The 19,069-nt window shown below is 41.1% G+C and overlaps 1 protein-coding gene across 1 annotated transcript in view; it reads right to left on the reverse strand.

The window, feature by feature from the left end:
• The window catches only part of slc24a3 (solute carrier family 24 member 3), a 124,622-nt gene that overhangs the window by 69,135 nt on the left and 36,418 nt on the right, over window positions 1-19,069 (reverse strand). Inside the window, exon 2 of the mRNA XM_026190312.2 lies at window positions 5,692-5,811. Within this exon, the coding sequence (XP_026046097.1) occupies window positions 5,692-5,811 (120 nt within the window). The remainder of the gene's footprint in view (window positions 1-5,691; window positions 5,812-19,069) is intronic.

Raw genomic sequence — 19,069 nt, forward strand, 5'->3', positions numbered from 1 at the left:
GAGAGTTTATTACAGAGAAATGTCTCTTTCCAAAATAAAAGCTATACTATACGCTTCTTCTGGGCTATATTCTCAGCAGCATATTAAACATATCAGGTCCCCATAAGGAGAATCCTGTGCTAACGGCTGTCTAAATGACTCGGGTAAAGTTTGTAGCATGTGTGCTTGTTGTTTTTGTCTGCTTCCACTTGTCTTTGCACTAGGATGATGTCGAAGTACATGTGCAGTCATATTCGTTGTGTTCCCACTAGTGCTGTCAGCGTTAATCTGAAATGACGTTAATGCCACAACACGGCAAATTTCCGTTAACGAGCTACTGCGGATCGCCCCGTGCGTGGGGCTGGATGGCCAACACGTTAACGAGCTTACTGTGCTAACGCACTAGTTCCCACCCATGTAATTGAGCATTGCATGGCACATCCAACATACTGTTTTACTTTTGTCCATGACGCGCTTACCTTCAGGGTCATACGTCACATGAAAACCAAAATAGTTCCAAAGGCCAGATCTGAATGAGGGTGGGGGAGGTTCAATTTGCCATGTTGCAACGAGCTTAGCTTCTGTCTTGCTGGCTTGTGCTGCGCTCAGTGGATCTGCAGTGAAGCCTAGGCGGAGTAGTCAAACGCAGATCCACTGAGCTCTCAACACAGACAGCATTGTCAGAAGAAAAGTTGATAAAATAAATTAACATTTTTGTATTGTTCTATACATATGCGTACCGAACCGAAAGCACTGTATCGAACGGTTCAATATCGATACGAGTATCGTTGCACCCCTACTAGTTACCCGCGATTTTGGAGGTCGTCTGGGATAGCATCGATAGTACAACTTCGCATAACACATCTCGGTTGTGGGCAAAAGACCTGCAACTGACAAATAAGGGCTATCTCATCTCATCAATTAGACATTAATTAGACAATTAGACATATGCTATGTAGTAGCAGGGTGGTATATAAATGCATATTATGCTGCACATATGCATGTCATGACTGTATTTTTTGTCTTGATTTTAGTTTTACCCTTTTGAATGTCAGTAAACCTGTAGACAACGCTCATCGGTCTTCAGAGTGGTGATATAAGAAAGGTGTTAACGCCCCTGCATCAGACATGCACCCATAACGGCACATTGACAGTTTTTGAAACCTTTACTTTAAATTACTGCAATGTATGCTGCTTAGTCAGCTAGCGACTTGTTGGAAATGATGTCATTTCTGGTTTAGATTCAAATACTTTCCAGTGGAAAAAAAAAATAAATTGAAATACAGAAACAACACTCACTCATCTGGGCCCATCTACCCAAGGCCAAGAACCAACAACTAAGAACTAAGCTTCAACAAAGGAGAGCACGGTAACCTCAACTGACACAAAGAGAGGCAATGGGAAATTAACTTTCAAGCTACTTACAGTTCGTTAATGTAGAAATTCAGACAGATCCTCTCAAATGGTAGAAGAAACATATCTTTCCAACTCTGAGCCACCTAGCAAAATATACATCTTTAGGTTTAGTCCACCTCCCAATCTAAAAGTAGGGGAGCTGGTAACCTGTCACACATTGTGCCTGAAGAGGAGAATGTTGATAGACTGGCTTTTGCTTATTAAAAATTCCAAGTGCTTTTTTTTTTTTTTTACGTAGAAAGGGATTATAAGAAACTGTAATGAATTGTTATGAAATCAATTTACAACTAAGGGTTCTTCAACTTTACTGTCAGTATAAAATGTTCAACAAGGATTTGAGCTATCCTGCCAAAAACAAAGGAAATCAGATGCTTGAGATAAAGAATCGTTGATGTTCACAAAGCAGGAGATGGATATACAAAGCTATCACAGTGTTTCAAGTGTCAAGAAGTGGAGTGAGAAGTACCATCAAGAAATTCAAAGACAGTACAGAATACGAAAAATTTCAAATACTCTGAAAAGAACTAGTGAGAGATGTGTCTAGCAAAGCAAGAAAAGTTCCACTTCTGCAGAAGAGACACCTTTAAACCAGACTGAAGTATGGTAAGGACAACCTGGAGTAAGATTACGCATGAAGTGCGCGAGAAAGCCGGGAGAGGCAAACAACCCAAAGAAAACTGTCTCCACAGTGAAACACGGTGGTACGAGTAATAAAACATATGTTGATCTTGGTGAAAAACTACGTCCAGATGAAAGTGAAGGTTATTGAAGCCCTGACTCAAAAATCTGTGGAGTGAACTGAAGACCAAAGCTCAGGTCAGAAGACTATTTAACCAGGAAGATGTTAAAAGACTAGCTAAAGCAGAATGGACTGGAATTGCTCAGGAGACGTGTCAGACTTGTTCAATATTAGCATCAGTGTGGCTAATATTTGAATTTGAAGCCTGGCAGTTCTTGGTTTTGTTTGTTTCTATGTGCAAAGTAAAATGAAAATAGGATGTTTGGAAAAGCTGTGTAAAAAAGTCTGTTGCTCTTTTTACCAGCACTTTGGAAATACTTAAAAATGTTCACAGGCTGGCTAATAATTCTATCCTCGTCGTTACGTTGGCTACATTTACATCTCCCACAGACAGCGTCACTTTTAGCTAGATCGAGCAGAGAAGTTAAATAGACGGTCACCTGAAGGAGACACAGAGACTCCAGCTGCATTCAGAAGCAAAAGCAGTAAACATTTTACTGGGAATTTTACTGTCACGTGTTCAAGTGCCATTGTTGCTTATCTATAGCAACAATGGCGCTCATCTATAGCTTTACAAGTGAACAAAAGTAAAAATAGAATGGTATTTCCCCCAAAATTGTGAACTGCAGTGAGCAACAAGAATTCCGATTTTTATCCCAGCGGAATTCATTACAGCACATACTCACATACAGTGCATCGCCAGTGCTCACTGACAAAATAGCTCATCTCAACTTAATGAATCCACTGCTTCTGGCAATATTAAACAACAAGAGCTAATCTTCTTAAATTCAAGATGCTGTTTCGTTTTGAATCTAATCTTGTATAAAGTTTAACAAATCTAATTAAGCTCCTTGCAAAGATGTGCCACTGGGTTTGAGAAGAATAATGTGCAGTTGCTCCACATGAGAGAAAACGTTCCTCTAGATGGATATGTGCATGCACGTGTTGCCACATCAGCTGCATGCACAGAGATGCACGTGCACGTGTCGTCTCAGCGAGTGTGTGTCTCTGTGCCGCGTTTCTGCAGCGCGTGACGACTTCACTCAACCCCTCGCAATTGAACTGATGATTGCATCTGTGAAGGAGGAGGGAAAAAGCACAGAGAGAAAAGAAAAACAAAGAAGAAGCAGGAGACAGCGAGCGCTCCGGGGGGACGACAGAGAACTACACAGATGATAAAGGCGCGACAGAGAGACAGAAGTGGGGAAGTGAAGCATAAGGAGTGCATTGTGAATGCCCCTATTAGCGCAAAAAAGCAGGAATAATCCCTATTAAGGTAATTAGAGTTTTAGGAGACAAAGTGTAATTAAACAGAAACAGGCTAGAAAATATGTAGTGCCTATATATAGAAGGTCCGTATGAATCCAATATGACCGAGGAGGGTCTTTGCATATCCAAAATGCAGGACGGAGTGCATTTACATGTGTGCATTAGACGAGGGCTGTGTGTTTACAATGAGATCAAGAGAATGCTTGGCAGGACGTTAGCCTTGTAAAGCCACAGGATTCCACATGAAAAACACTCACACACTCCACGCCACAGGGAAAACACACAAATGTTTGGATGTCCTGCTCCATCTCTCCACCCACCCACCCACACACGCACACACAGACACACGCACACACACACACACACACACACTGACAAGCCCACAGAGAAAATAAACATAAGGCATGAGAGAGTTTGGTGCACACTGAGGAAGAGACTCACACACAAATATATACGGATGCTGGCAGCATTCGCTCTGAAGGAGAGCAGAGAGGATTTCTACCTGGAAGAGGTTTGTGTTCTTTGCGTGCTTGTGTGTGTCGAAAGGTAAAAGGAAGGATGTAGGCGGTGTGGGTTTTTTTCTCAGGTATTAAAAGGGCAAAGCATAGTGGAAGACAAAGAGAGCCAATAACAACAATTGAGATATAATTGAAAATAACAGTCCTAAAACTAGCAGTTATTTTCATTATGATGGAACCCCATTAGGTTCAGCTCAGAAAAAAGATATGTGCAGCAATTTCATAAACCAGTGCTCTAAAAAAAACAAAAACTGCACTCTATGTGTCAGCTGAGTTGAGCTCTGCTCAGTCATTGCAAAAACAGGATAGCAACCACATTGCAAACTGAAAATAAATCCTTAGTTGCTTTGTATTTACATTGCATGTATTTATTGCATTTAATGACCAACTGCAAGTAGTTGAGGTGACCACATGACCAAGAGGTCGAGAGTGCAACAACCTCAACTTTTGATCGTAAGGTGACCGCCTGGGTCATCTGGTGGGAGGTAACCTGTCTCCAAAGAAATGCTCAATCACCCTCACACAGACTGCCTGAGAGAGACTGACAGCAAATAAATCCCATCTGTAGTGTAAACGCAAACAGGCAGCCAAGATGTTGATATCAATGTGAGTCAATCTGGGATGATGAACACAACTCATCTGCAACATGTTTTTTTGCAATAAGGGACATGACACAACTGTTTTCCAACAGGTTGCATTCTAGTTAACTTGTTTAACTGTTTAAAATCTAAAATGTTTTGCCTATTCTCTCAGTGTATGCAGTTAATGACAATGACTGTTCAATGTGAATGTCTATATATGTAGTATATGTTGTCATATTATCACGAACTGTCTGACCCCATCTTACTGCTGTTTTATGGTCTTCATGACTAACCAAAATGAAGATGCCATTGCTCTAATTTCCTCTGATCTGGTTCCCGTTTTCACAATAATAGTTTCAAAGGCAACAAGTTACAATAATTTTGGTCGTATCAACTGCTGCTTTTCCTGTAGCGACTGTGACATTGTGCTGCAGTACTGTATGTACTGTATGTATATGTTGTACAACAAATCAATATAATGACAACGAAGCTGAACTTGATGTGATAAAGCTACTAATGCCAGATACATGTTGCGCAGCTGATATAAATGGCAGATTTCTGGCTATCTGCTTGCTGTGTTACATAAAATGAGGTCTGTTAGGCATCTAAGTTAGTATGATGGACCATGTTAGCTAACATTTCCATCCAGACATGATTTTTCTAGTTACGACATTCACAAGTAAGATATGCCTAGTCAGCTGGATGACCAGCTAAATGACAGGTGAGACCCTACTGTCGGGCCAATTATTGGATGAAAAAAAACACAAATGACAGGAAAGATTTTACAAACTTATCAACTGTGTGTAAATGTCCTAAAATGTTGTAGCATAACTACCTTTAACCCCTGGTCAGCAGAACCAAGAAAGAATCTGATGGGGTGAACCTGCAGCCAAGTGGATAGGGCATAGCATATATTGCCAGAGGAGTGGATCTCTAGGACAATGTTGCATGACATTCGCCTACTCACTCTTCCACATTTCTTGCCTCTCTCTCAACTGTCCCTGAACACAAAAAGGCAGTAATGCCCAAAACCTGAGTTCCTTAGTCTCTAGCCCATCACAGTTGATGCACACTAGGCTTGGGTACTATAGAAGTACGCACCACTTAACATCCGCTTGCTCTAATAAAAGCTTTTCAGAAACCTCCCACACTGACACTTGCATATGAGACACATTTAAATTACTCTCACCTGGTTCGGTGCAGTTCTTCTCAGGCTCAGAGTACAGCTTGGAGTGGTTGTCTTCCTGTAGAAGGTGACGACTTTCCCATCTTGCCTCCTCCACAACCATGGAGCTGGAAACATGATATCCTAAGTGAAAGAAAAAAAGACCGAAAGGAGACAAACAGATATTGGAATGTTAAGGAAGGTTTCATGAAAAACAGACTCACTACAAACCTATCAGGCCAATCATTAGTGGCACTTCCAACCCAAGGGACAAAGTTAAGTGAAATAAGTGAATGCATGATTATGCATTCTGCAAAGGTGGTTTTATATAACAAAACATTTTCAGACATACTTTCTCTATATTTTGTCTGCTTTTAAAAAATATATATATTAAAAAATAACCAGCCCATACACAAACAGAATAATGGCTGTAATGCACAAGCTCTTAGTTCCACAGTCAATTGACATTTCTGAATAACTTCCCTCTCCCCACAGAACAAAAGGCAGATGAGACATGCATCTTGTGTAACCATGTTCCTGCGGGAGCATTAAGCGTGGCGGCACACTGAGTGCCGCAAGGCCAATCATTCCAGCTCTGTCATCTGGGTTACAGTAACCTCAAGCACTCCACCTCTGACCCATCTCCCCTCCCACCATGCAACAGAAACAACTTAGGTGCACAGCACACTGGGTTTCTATAAATAGCACTGTGTTCAACTATATTTATCAAAATGCAAAAAAACCAAATGTTTTGCAGCCGTGTTGCAGGAAAGGATGAAGCAGAGAAAGGCAATGATATGGAATAGCAGGCTTTACAGCTGAAGTAAAATGGCAGTTCTTTGGTGGATCTGGGCCCTTAAGAATATGTTTAGCTAACCAAAAATGTAGTTCTCTATTCAGCAAAGCCAGCGTCACCTGAATTCCTACAAAATCAAAAGCAATACGTAGATTTTGTGAAATTATGTAAAACTGACATAACAACAGAACGCAATGATTTTTCTAATCTCTTGAACCCAAATTTTACATAGAAAACATATCAAACGTGTAAGCTGAGACGTTCATATTTCATGAAAAATATTAACTCATTTCGAATTTGAGTGCAGAAACATTTGAAAAAAAGTTGGGACAGGGAAACAAAAGGCTGGAAAAGCAAGAGGCACTAAAATGAAACATTTTAACTTACTAGGTTCACTGGTAACAGATCAATAACATGAAGGTATTTTGTGTTTTAATGTTTCATATAATATCTACCTTGGAGGTAAATATTATGTAAACATAAATCACCATGAATCCACCAGAGAAGTAGAGATAAGACAATCTCCAGGGTTCATATACCTTTTTCAAGGTCCATTTTCAAGCTTTTCCAGCATATTACCAAAAAAAAAATATGCATATTTCGCATCACATCTATCTAAAATCTATTTATTTAATCTATCTGTGATATTATTATGTACAATTATAATGTATTGTTCATCTCCCTTAGATAAACAGGCAGCCTTAAAGTATGAAATATTCATATACAAAAACACATTTAAAGCTTTCACTTGAGGGAAGTAACTTGCATTACTGCTACTGCTACGAAGTTTACAGGATGAACGAAAATGCTCTGTTCCACCTGGGTTCTGGTTGTGAATTGCCATGAGTCTCCAGTCAAAGTCAAACTCGCATGTCCCGCTCTGCAGTGATTCCTGGTGACCGTGTGGGGACGTTATTGTGCACCTGAGGTTATGCTTGGCACTCCATATGATGAAGCAATTGACATGTGGTCTCTGGGGCTGGTAGCTGTGGAGCTTTCTACAGGGGTGCCTCTCTATCCTGGGGAAGACGATTATGATGTTTTGAAATTCATAATTGAAACTCAGGGTCAGCTACCAGATCATCCTCAGGATTCTGGCTTGTACACTGATGACTATTTCATCGAAGACAACTACAACAACATTTAAGACCAAAGAACAATTTCAATACGAGACAGATTATCAATCCAAGGAAACTCGATTTATAAAACTTAAGCGTCTCAATGATCTCGTAAAACTAATGAAGGTTAGGCGAGGACCTGAAAATGCCAACCATTATTTATCAGGCTCACCAAACAGATGTTGGCCTTGGATGCAAATCAGCGCATAACACCCTCAGAGGTTCTGAAGCATCCCTTTTTCGTCCCTTGCCTCTCTAAGAGTTCCCCCTGCACTGACATGAATATCACAGGGGGACAAAACCTTGTGCTTTCTTAGCAATCGTCTGATTGTTGGGGTGGCCAAAACTCTAGGGAAGCTAGCAATTCTTGTGAAAAAAGCCCCCCCAAAAATAACAAAAACAACCAATGAATATGGTCTTAAACTTGGGCACAATTGGCTTAAAGTTCATTAACTAATCTCTCAATATTCAAAGCGGAGCAGTGGAAAACTTAGCATCACATCAGTCCTTCAATCAGACCTACAACAAATGTTAAAGATGAATTTGAAATTAATTGGAAATAAATTGGATATTAATTAAATAAACCTGCTTAAAGCATCAACTAATTGTTGTTTGTAATTCTTTATAAATATAGTGCTACCCTTCAGCCTCCTAGTAGACATACATATGTTATAAATGTGAAAATCCTCTGGTTTTCAGAAAGTTGACCTCTGACCTTGAACTCAAGGTCACTAAGATTTAAACTTAACAGAGATTTTCAGGAGATGCAACCATGGTATTGATTTGAAAATTCAATCTTGCCTTGTTCTTGAGTTATTGCTTTCACAAACTCGGGTGTCCATAGCACCCCAGCTCAAAAGATTAAAACGTGTTTTCTTTTAGTTTTTTCATGAAAATTGTAACACACAAATAACAAAAATGGCAACACTATTGTCATTTATGATAACGCTATTTTCATGGTATGTCTGTGAAGGTTCTCAGTCATCCAGGTCATCGTAGTCAAAGGAGCTTGCAAAGAAAAGCGTCTGGACTTCTTTAAGTTGCTTGAAGACGTTTCACCTCTCATCCGAGAAGCTTCTTCAGTTCTAAGGTCAAATGGTGGAGAGTCCCAGATTTAAACACAGTGGGAGTGACCCCCCACAGAGGGACAAAAGGACCCCCTGATGATCCTCTAATCGCCTGAGCCAAGGTGGGAAACTGGGCGTGGGTCCCAATCAGCCAGAGTTTCGGGTGTGTTCATTGTGAAACCTGGCCCCACCTTATCATGCGAATTCCTGAGGTCAGATGGCCCAGGATGTGAGTGGGCGTTAAGGCGTCTGGGAAGGGATCTCAAAACTGGATTATAGATGGCAGAGAGTTGGTGTCGTAAACCCCGCCTCTGTTCAAAGATGGTCGCTCACAGTGGACATAGATGGCTTCTTTCACTCCTCTTTCAAACCATCTGTCCTCTCTGTCCAAAATGTGAACACTGGCATCCTCGAAAGAGTGTCCTTTATCCTTAAGATGCAGATGGACTGCTGAGTCTTGTCCTGTGGAGGTGGCTCTTCTGTGTTGTGCCATGCGCTTGTGAAGTGGCTGTTTGGTCTCTCCAATGTAGAGGTCTGAGCATTCCTCGCTGTACTGTACAGCATACACCACATTGTTAAGTTTGTGTTTTGGTGTTTTGTCTTTCGGGTGAACCAGTTTCTGTCTGAGCGTGTTGCTGGGTCTGAAATACACTGGGATGTCATGCTTGGAGAAAACTCTCCTGAGTTTCTCTGATACGCCGGCTACATAGGGGATGACAATGTTGTTGCGTCTGTCCTCCCTCGCTGGTGTCTGATCTTCTTTTCTGTGCCTCTTTGCTGACTTTAAGAACGCCCATTTAGGATAGCCGCACGTTTTGAGTGCTTCCTTTACATGTGTGTGTTCCTTCTTTTTCCCTTCAGGCTTAGAGGGGACATGTTCTGCCCGGTGGTGTAGGGTCCTGATTACTCCAAGTTTGTGTTCCAAAGGGTGATGGGAGTCAAAGAGGAGGTACTGGTCCGTGTGTGTGGGCTTCCGGTAAACTTCGATGTTGAGTTTGCCGTTCTCTTCAATGTGCACAGCGCAGTCCAGGAAAGGCAAACAGTCGCCCTTTGTGTCTTCCCTGGTGAACTTGATGTTCTTATCCACAGAGTTAATGTGCGCAGTGAAGGATTCCACTTCTTGTGTCTTGATTTTGACCCAGGTGTCGTCCACATATCTGTACCAGTGGCTGGGTACTCTTCCTTTGAAAGAGCCAAGAGCCTTCCTTTCCACTTCCTCCATGTAAAGGTTGGCTACAATAGGTGACACGGGGGAGCCCATGGCACAGCCATGTTTTTGTCTGTAAAAGCCTTCGTTGTACTTGAAATATGTAGTGGTGAGGCAGAGGTCTAACAGTGTGCAGATCTGATCGGGTGTGAAGTTGGTCCTGTCCTCCAAGGAGCTGTCTTCTTGTAGTTGTTTTCTGACAGTCTCCACGGCCTCCGTGGTGGGTATGCAAGTGAAGAGAGAGACTACATCAAAGGACACCATGGTTTCATCTGGATCCAGGGTAAGTTTCAGGACCTTGTCGGTGAAGTCGGTGGAGTTCTTGATGTGGTGTGGGGTGTTCCCCACGAGAGGTGCAAGGATGGTAGCAAGGTGTTTAGCAATGTTGTAAGTGGCTGAGTTTATGCTACTGACTATGGGTCTGAGTGGGACAGCTTCCTTGTGGATCTTAGGAAGTCCATAGATGCAGGGTATGGCATCCCCTGGGTAAAGGCGGTGATATGTAAGGCGGTCAATGATTTTGTCCTTTTCAAAGTCTTGAAGGCAAGCTATAACTTTCTTTTTGTAGCTGCTTGTGGGGTCTCGCTTTAGGGCTTCGTAGGTATTGTTGTCACTGAGGAGAGTAGTGATCTGTGTATGGTAATCTGTAGTGTTTAGGACCACGGTACATCTTCCCTTATCAGCTGGTAAAACAGTGATGTTGTGGTCTTTGCTCAGGGAAGCGACGGCCTTCTTTTCTTGTATTGTGAGGTTGGATGGAGGGACTTTGGCACTGGAGAGCGTGGCTGAGACTTTCATCCTGATTTGCTCTGCTTCTGTCTGTGATAATTTATTAATCCGTATGGCAGATTCTGTGGCTGTGATGAGGTCCACTATGGGCAACTGTTGCGGAGAAATGGCAAAATTGAGTCCTTTGGCTAATACTCTCTTTTCAGGTTCAGTGAGAATCCTGTCTGAAAAGTTCTTCACCCATTTCTCCTGACTGGCATCAGGTGTGTTTTCTTCTCTGGGTTGTGTAGGTTCAGGATGAGGAGTGTGTGTTTTTGAAAGCAAGGTGTGAAATTTCCTGCGTTGTCTTTCTTTTCCTTTAGAGTGTTGGGCCCGCTGAGCCTTGTCCACAAACTTGTAAACCTCTTCTAAGAGGTGTGGTGTATGCTGTACAGTGCAGCGAGGAATGCTCAGACCTCTACATTGGAGAGACCAAACAGCCACTTCACAAGCGCATGGCACAACACAGAAGAGCCACCTCCACAGGACAAGACTCAGCAGTCCATCTGCATCTTAAGGTTAAAGGTCACTCTTTCGAGGATGCCAATGTTCACATTTTGGACAGAGAGGACAGATGGTTTGAAAGAGGAGTGAAAGAAGCCATCTATGTCCACTGTGAGCGACCATCTTTGAACAGAGGCGGGGTTTACGACACCAACTCTCTGCCATCTATAATCCAGTTTTGAGATCCCTTCCCAGACGCCTTAACGCCCACTCACATCCTGGGCCATCTGACCTCAGGAAATCGCATGATAAGGTGGGGCCAGGTTTCACAATGAACTCACCCGAAACTCTGGCTGATTGGGACCCACGCCCAGTTTCCCACCTTGGCTCAGGCGATTAGAGGATCATCAGGGGGTCCTTTTGTCCCTCTGTGGGGGGTCACTCCCACTAGGTTTATATCTGGGACTCTCCACCATTTGACCTTAGAACTGAAGAAGCTTCTCGGATGAGAGGTGAAACGTCTTCAAGCAACTTAAAGAAGTCCAGACGCTTTTCTTTGCAAGCTCCTTTGACTATTTTCATGGTATTTAATGAGGGGAAAAAACAAAAATATAAAAACTAAATTGATAACTAGCAGTGAGACAGTCTGCGTCAACACACAGGGGAACACAGACTTCAGAAGATTTTGAATGCATTTGTCTGATTCAGCCACATATTTGTTTCAAATAACTTTCAGATTTTTCACCAAGGATTTTGTCCCTCTGGAAGCACTAGATTGGATTGCATTTAAATGTTCTATCTTTTATCAGTTTGATCAGTTTTCATGATCTCTGGAATAAATAATGTACTAACACTATGCTAAATTAATTCAGGTATATAAGTATTTGGTTAATTAGCAACCAAGGCTTATTGTCTATTTAGTACAATTATTGCAAGTACTTGGAAAAGAGAGCTTTTCATCTAGTGTATATCTGGCATTTTGAACAGATCTATTTTCATTTTATTTACTATTTATTATGTATATAATCCTAAATGATGTTGGCTGATTAGCTAACTCTGATATGCACACAAAGCATACAGGAAGTGTGCTTAAATTGAAATCAGACCTAGTTTTATTTTTGAGATCATTGTCCTTCTGCTGGTGTAACAACACATGTATACATGGAGTCCAGCAGCTAGTGTTCTCCAGTATCATTGCGCTAGTTCAACAATCAAATCTGCATGAGATTAATATCCTTTTTAATCCATGTTCAAACTGAAATATCATCATGAAACATTATACCTTTGGACCACTTTTCTAATTGTAATTGTCATAATATAAAGATTTTATGTGTGTTCCTTATATCCTCCTAGATGAGAAGACCGATCTTGATGAAACTTTGCATAAAGAAAATTAAATATCTAAATCACATATAAAAATATTTTATAGAAATTCCAAAATCATATTTATACATTTGACAGGTCAGCTGACTACAGAATGGCATGTCAGATCAGAATGTTGTGTCATAATATAAGCATGCACATATTTGCATGTTCCTTATCCCTGTGAACACCGTGCCCTACTGTCGGCAGTCAACTTGATGATAAGGACAGTGAGGAAAAGTGGAACAGTTTTGAGGTGCAGTTAGGAGGTCAGGGGTCAGTTCGGGGTAAGTTTACGTAATGTGTGTGGTTAAGCACCAACACCAACATTTGTGTTGGTGTATGTGTGTTAGGAACATAGATAGGACGGCAAAGGGGTCATGAGGTACCAGGATTCAATGCTACTCCAAAAGTCAGAAATGTGATGTCCAGCTCACATTTACAAGCAACTGCTTCCTGAAGTTCCACACAGAAAGGTTATTAATGACACACACACACACACACACACACACACACACACACACACACACACACACACACACACACACACACACACACACACACACACACACACACACACACGCAGATATAAAAACACTGCTTGTATAAATATGAATATGGGTATAGTCTTTGCAAATTGTGGATCTTAATGTTCTATACACACCCTCCCCTACTCTTCTGTGTACCACACAGCCATATAATTCATCATAACCATCCATCCATGACCACGCATTAAACATGCCTGAAAAGACACCAAGACAGGGTACTGTTGACAGGTATGGTTCAGTTTGAATTACTGCAAGGGATGCAGATACTGTACTGAGCAGCTACTGCTCCCTGTGTCTGCAAACCTGTCACTCAAAAATTTAAGCATCCAAGGAGTTATATTATTTTAAAAAATAAAAAATCAAAAATCACCTGCTTCATTATGAAGGTAGAAACAACAGTCTGTAATATATTTATGTTTCAATGCCAATGCTTGCTGCTTTGTGTCACAATATCAATTTGAATACAATTTAATGATAAAGTAAATGTTACAAGGAAAGTAACGGAAATAAAAAGGGATGAAAAGGAAAAGGCTAGAGTGACAGCATGGTACTTATTGTGTGTCTGCCTTGTGTCCTGCTCTGTGGTGCTACATTACCATTTTCTCCCGGTGACCACCTGTATTGGGGATGAAGCGTTTGGCTTTTTTAGCTCATATGCGCATTTACAGAATATGAAAGGATAGGCTGTGTGGCATGTGGTAGCAGACGAGAGAATGAATGTTGGATATAGTGAGATTGGTGCAGACTTAAGAGGATATTCCACAGGGAAACTGCAACCAAACCTCAGAGGAAATGCTGCCATTGTACAGTGAAGCAGAAGACATGATAATACATCCCAGGAGAGTGCTTGTAGCTTGCCTGCTGAGTGCATACCTGTACAGTCTTTCCCTATACTGTTCGTCTGCTTTCTCCTTTTCATTATTTCATTTCAGTTAGAGAGAGTTTAGTAATAGAGATGTAACTTGGACTGTGGTGCTTGCTTTTTTCAATGAAACACATTGTAGAATGTTACACCAAAGAATTTCCAAATACTAAAGAAGTCCAGCTCTGTGAGTGCTCGAAAAATATTCGAGAGTGAGCTGTAGCAGAATTTTCTTTTATCTTTTGCCTTCTTTTAACACATTTGTAATATTTAATATGTTCATAATTCAATGAGAAATAAAATTAATAGATCAGGTTTACAAAAACATCACCAACTTAAAATAAAGTGGCTATTATTTATTTAAAAGCTGTTTTCTTGATAGCCAGGTTGCTGCTGCCGAATATGAGACAAGATACGTGTTGCTGACAGGAAATACATTTCCTATTGAAACACATTACTTAAAGATTTGTGGTCACTATCACTAAAATGTTTCACAATTCAAGTACCAGAACAAAAACAAATTTCATGAGATTGGGCTGGACAATAACATGTGTATGTGTAAGCAATGTATTTCTTAACATCCACATTTGTCACTACCCAATAGCTTGAATCTTTGCATTCCTAAGTCTGGCTGACCAGTGAAACTGGATGCCACTATGAAATAGTTTCAGGTAAATGGACTGAGGACTGTTTCTTATATAGCGCTTTTCTACCCAGAACACTCAGTGCTTCAAACAACATGCCACCTTCACCCATTCACACAACACATTCTTCTATGCTTTCAAGTGCTTTCTAACATTCACACACATTCATACTTCGATGGATGCATCGGAGATGAACTAGTATCTTGCCCAAAGATATTTGGCATGTGGACTCTGAGAGCCAAGGATCGAACCATCAACCTTCTGCTCAGTAGACGACCTGCTCTATCTTCTGAGCTACCTGCTCTACGAGGTTACTATGGCGACATGATGGAACTAAGTAGACGCACGGTGGTGTCGGGTAGGTTCATGACATAATACCGAGTAAGTGCTGCATACGCACAGACAGACATACAACTATGACTAACCAAAGTACAAGCACATGCCATCAGACGCGCTCCGCTGTCACTCACACAGGTAACCATAGTCAGCAGTCGTCGTGGGGTGTTCACTGCAGGGCTTCCAGATGAGGGGAAAGGAACGTGAGCTATGTCAATCGAGATCATATGAACTAAAAATGCACATTTCATTTTAAATAGGAAAAAGTTCTCATCTTCAGTTCTTTTTTTTTAGTAAAGCTGGACGAAGTGAACAAAAAAAAATGATGGATAAAAACTACAGCTGACATGAAAGCTGTCATGTTTAACTGATGTACACACCTCAAGCACAGGAATAAAGTACAAGTACAGTATACTTCATCAAATTTCAGCAAGACATCTTACCATTTTCAAATCAAAGATTTAGAAAAAGAACAAAGAAAAACACACAGTTAATATATTTCCGACTAATATACATCCATTTATGTCCAATAATAAAACTGAAAAATTCATTGCCGTATATGGTCCTCTCCCACTGGAGTATTACGTATATAAATATATCATCTTTAAGATTACAGCTTACATTTAAGGTTCCAACTGGTAAATAGCTCTTATTAAACTATACCAAATCACCCCCCTAGCTGTACTAGCAGTATTATTAAAGGTACATTATATTTCACATTCCGTTTCGTTTTAATACATTTTATTTTCAGTTCAATTTCATTTGAGTAATTTTTCCTGAGTGGGTTTGCTGGTTTCAATTTAGTGTCTATAGTCGCCTTTTGGAACTTTTGTTTAGTGTCAATGCTAGGGTAAAACATGCAGCGGTAAAGGGTTTTAGTCCAAAATTTGAAAACTGATTTTACTCAAATTTTCTTTGTATATTAGTGGTCCCTATTATAAGACTCAGGTATGCCAGATAAAATTACTTACAGAGGGGTACCTAACCCTAAACGAGCTGATGGACACCAGGTGCATGTTAAGACGTTCTGCTGGAGCCTGTTGGTTAGGGCCTGCTCTTGTGCCGCCATGATCCGAGCCTCTGTGCTATCAATTAGGTTGGTCTTTTCTAACCACTGGTGGGATTTTTATCTGTCAGTGGCGCGTCCCATGCAGGGGCTTGGTCATCCATGACAGCTCCTCTTATTCCTCACCACTTTCTGTCTTTAACTGCCAGAGGTATTCTTGGAGCAGCTCATCTGAGAGGAGCTTCAGGGTGCTAGACTTCAGGTGGAGTTATCGTGTCTTGACATCAGTGGCATCTATCTCCTCCTGTAGCCAGCTTATTATTCCGGCTATCTCGTGACCCATAGTATTTACTGTATTCATTGGTGGCTTGGATCTTATTTCTACAGTTCAGGTGGTTTCTCACAGCCAGTTTTACATTCTGGAGGTATTTGGCTGTGGCTGACCTCCATGCATCATGGTTCTCGCTCATCTGTGAGATACCCAGGCATTTGTAGCTATCCTGTATATCTGCTATTCTGCCTTCTAGTACTTCCATCTTTTCAGTGCAGCTCACCTCCACTGTCTTTGCAACCATTCATCTACACTTAGCCTTGTCCTCACTGTAGATCATATGTGTCAAACTCATCTGGCCCACCATGCATTTGTATCCAGCCTGCAAGATCATTTTATTTAGATCTATTATTATTGTTATTAATGACCTGGCGATATGAAGTGCTGATAATGCACAAACTACAGATCCCATAATGCAGCGCTTCAGCTGCCTTGCTACCTGGGAACATTACCACATTCCAATGGCGAAGAGGAAAGATGATTCTGAAAACAGAGCCTTTCAAAACCGATGGGAGGGTGAGTTTGTTTACTGACATTTTCAGTTAACCCATGTGTCTTATTTGTGGAGCTAATGTGGCAGTAATTAAGGAATTTAATCCAAGGCAGCACTACAAGACAAAACATCAGGATAAACTGAAAAACCTAAATGCAGAGCAGAAGATAAAGAAAGTAGAAGAGTTAAAGAAGAATCTAACATTTCAGCAGATGCTTTTCACCAGAGCAAAATAACACAGTGAAGCTGCTGTGAAGTTTTATTGTACCAGAGGAGATAGCTGTATCAGCCCAGCCATTTACCAAGTTTAGTTACCAAGTTTTGAAAACGTCAAAATGTAACCGACATGAAACTGCCCTGGGACAAACTTGTTGGACTTATAACAGATGGAGCACTGTGAATATAGACTAGTGGGAAGGATGCAAGTAAAGATGCTGGAGGAGAACTGTAAAGGTGAGTTAACAGCATATCATCGCACGATACACCAGGAAACGCTGTGTAATAAAGTCCTAAAACTAGAGCATGTAATGAACACTGTAACACAAACTGTAAACTTTATCCGAGCTGAAGGTTTAAACCATCAGCAAATGAAAAGTGGAATTGGCATTTCTGGCTGACGTAACAGCTCATCTCAACGTCTTAAACCTTCAGCTCCAGGGACGTGACTACATGATGGCTGACATGTGTGATACAGTGAAGGCATTTCAACTTGCCTCACTTTCCCTGTTGCCAAGTAATGTTGAACCAAGCTGGCACAACAGTCTTCCCAAATGCGCACTTTGCTGATAAACTGAGCACATTGTGCAATTGCGCTTTGGTGACTTTGAAGCTCAAAAAAGAATTTCAAGCTGCTTCACAACCCATTTCCATGGACGTGGAAACTGCACCTGTACAGATTCAGACGGAGCTGATTGAGCTGCTGTGTAATCCTGAGATTCTCCACAACACACAACCTCACACCAAACCTAAACAAACTCGTTGCCAAAAAAAAGATGCCAAGCATCCAGCTCTGACAAAAAAACAACAACAATTGTTTTCAATAAATGTTTATCCTGTCCGGCCTTCGACCTAAAGTGTGCTTTGAGTTTTGGCCCTCTGTGTAATTGAGTTTGAGTTTGATAAAGATCCTAGTGAGGTGGATCAGCGAGTCAACGTCTTAAGTCTCGCTTGGCATAAAGCTTGATGTCATTCTTGTAAAAGAAGGTCCAGTTCGAGGAGGGGATCCTCAGTTCCTGATCCTTTTCATGTCCATCAAATTGTGTGGCATCCTTTCATTCCTAAAACATTAGCCGGTCCATATCAGTAGATTTTATTTCCCCCCCTGTAAAATCAGAGGTGTTTTCAAAGTGTTCCTTTATTGTACGGAGCAGTGTATTTAATGACTTGATGGCCAACGCTGCCATTCATCAACAGGCACAGTTGTTTGGTGGACATTTGCATTCCAAGTGTTGCTTTATTTTTGTGAGCAGAGTATACAGATAGGCAGAGTTTGCTCTCTTAGCAACATCCGTCCATTCTCCTGTCACATATTTACAAAGTGTCCTATATTGGTTAAAGCACACTGCCTATAGGTTCAAGCCCACCTAACATTACATTATTTAATATGGCTGCCCATCCCTCCTCACTGTCATGCTTAATTAGGTACTTTATCTTCATTAGTGTCCCCTGGCAGGCTTATGTGTGTGCATACATGCATACAAAATCCATGTTTCTAGTTATAGCATGACTGTAGCATCACTACATGACATGTCATGTGTGGATATATGCTTACACATGTGCCTCCATGCTAGGTACAACCTTGTCCCTAGAGAGAAAATAATCAGGCCATGAGTACATGACTCATACTATACTCTCCTATACCATACTTCTTGGGATGTATTTATATATTTTGTCTTATCATCACAGGAAACAATATGTGTGCTACTGTTTTCTATGTATTATTTTTTCTCTATGTAAAGTGTTACATATACAGTGGGGCAAAAAAGTATTTAGTCAGCCACCGATTGTGCAAGTTCCCCCACCTAAAATGATGACAGAGGTCAGTAATTTGCACCAGAGGTACACTTCAACTGTGAGAGACAGAATGTGAAAAAAAATCCATGAATTCACATGGTAGGATTTGTAAAGAATTTATTCGTAAATTAGGGTGGAAAATAAGTATTTGGTCACCTCGAACAAGGAAAATCTCTGGCTCTCACAGACCTGTAACGTCTTCTGTAAGAAGCTTTTCTGTCCCCCACTCGTTACCTGTATGAATGGCACCTGTTTGAACTCATCATCTGTATAAAAGACACCTGTCCACAGCCTCAAACAGTCAGACTCCAAACTCCGCCATGGCCAAGACCAAAGAGCTTTCGAAGGACACCAGGAAAAGTATTGTAGACCTGCACCAGACTGGGAAGAGTGAATCTACAATAGAC

This window comes from Astatotilapia calliptera, chromosome 13 (genome assembly GCF_964374335.1).
Source record: "Astatotilapia calliptera chromosome 13, fAstCal68.1, whole genome shotgun sequence".
In the NCBI taxonomy this organism is placed as follows: domain Eukaryota; kingdom Metazoa; phylum Chordata; class Actinopteri; order Cichliformes; family Cichlidae; genus Astatotilapia; species Astatotilapia calliptera.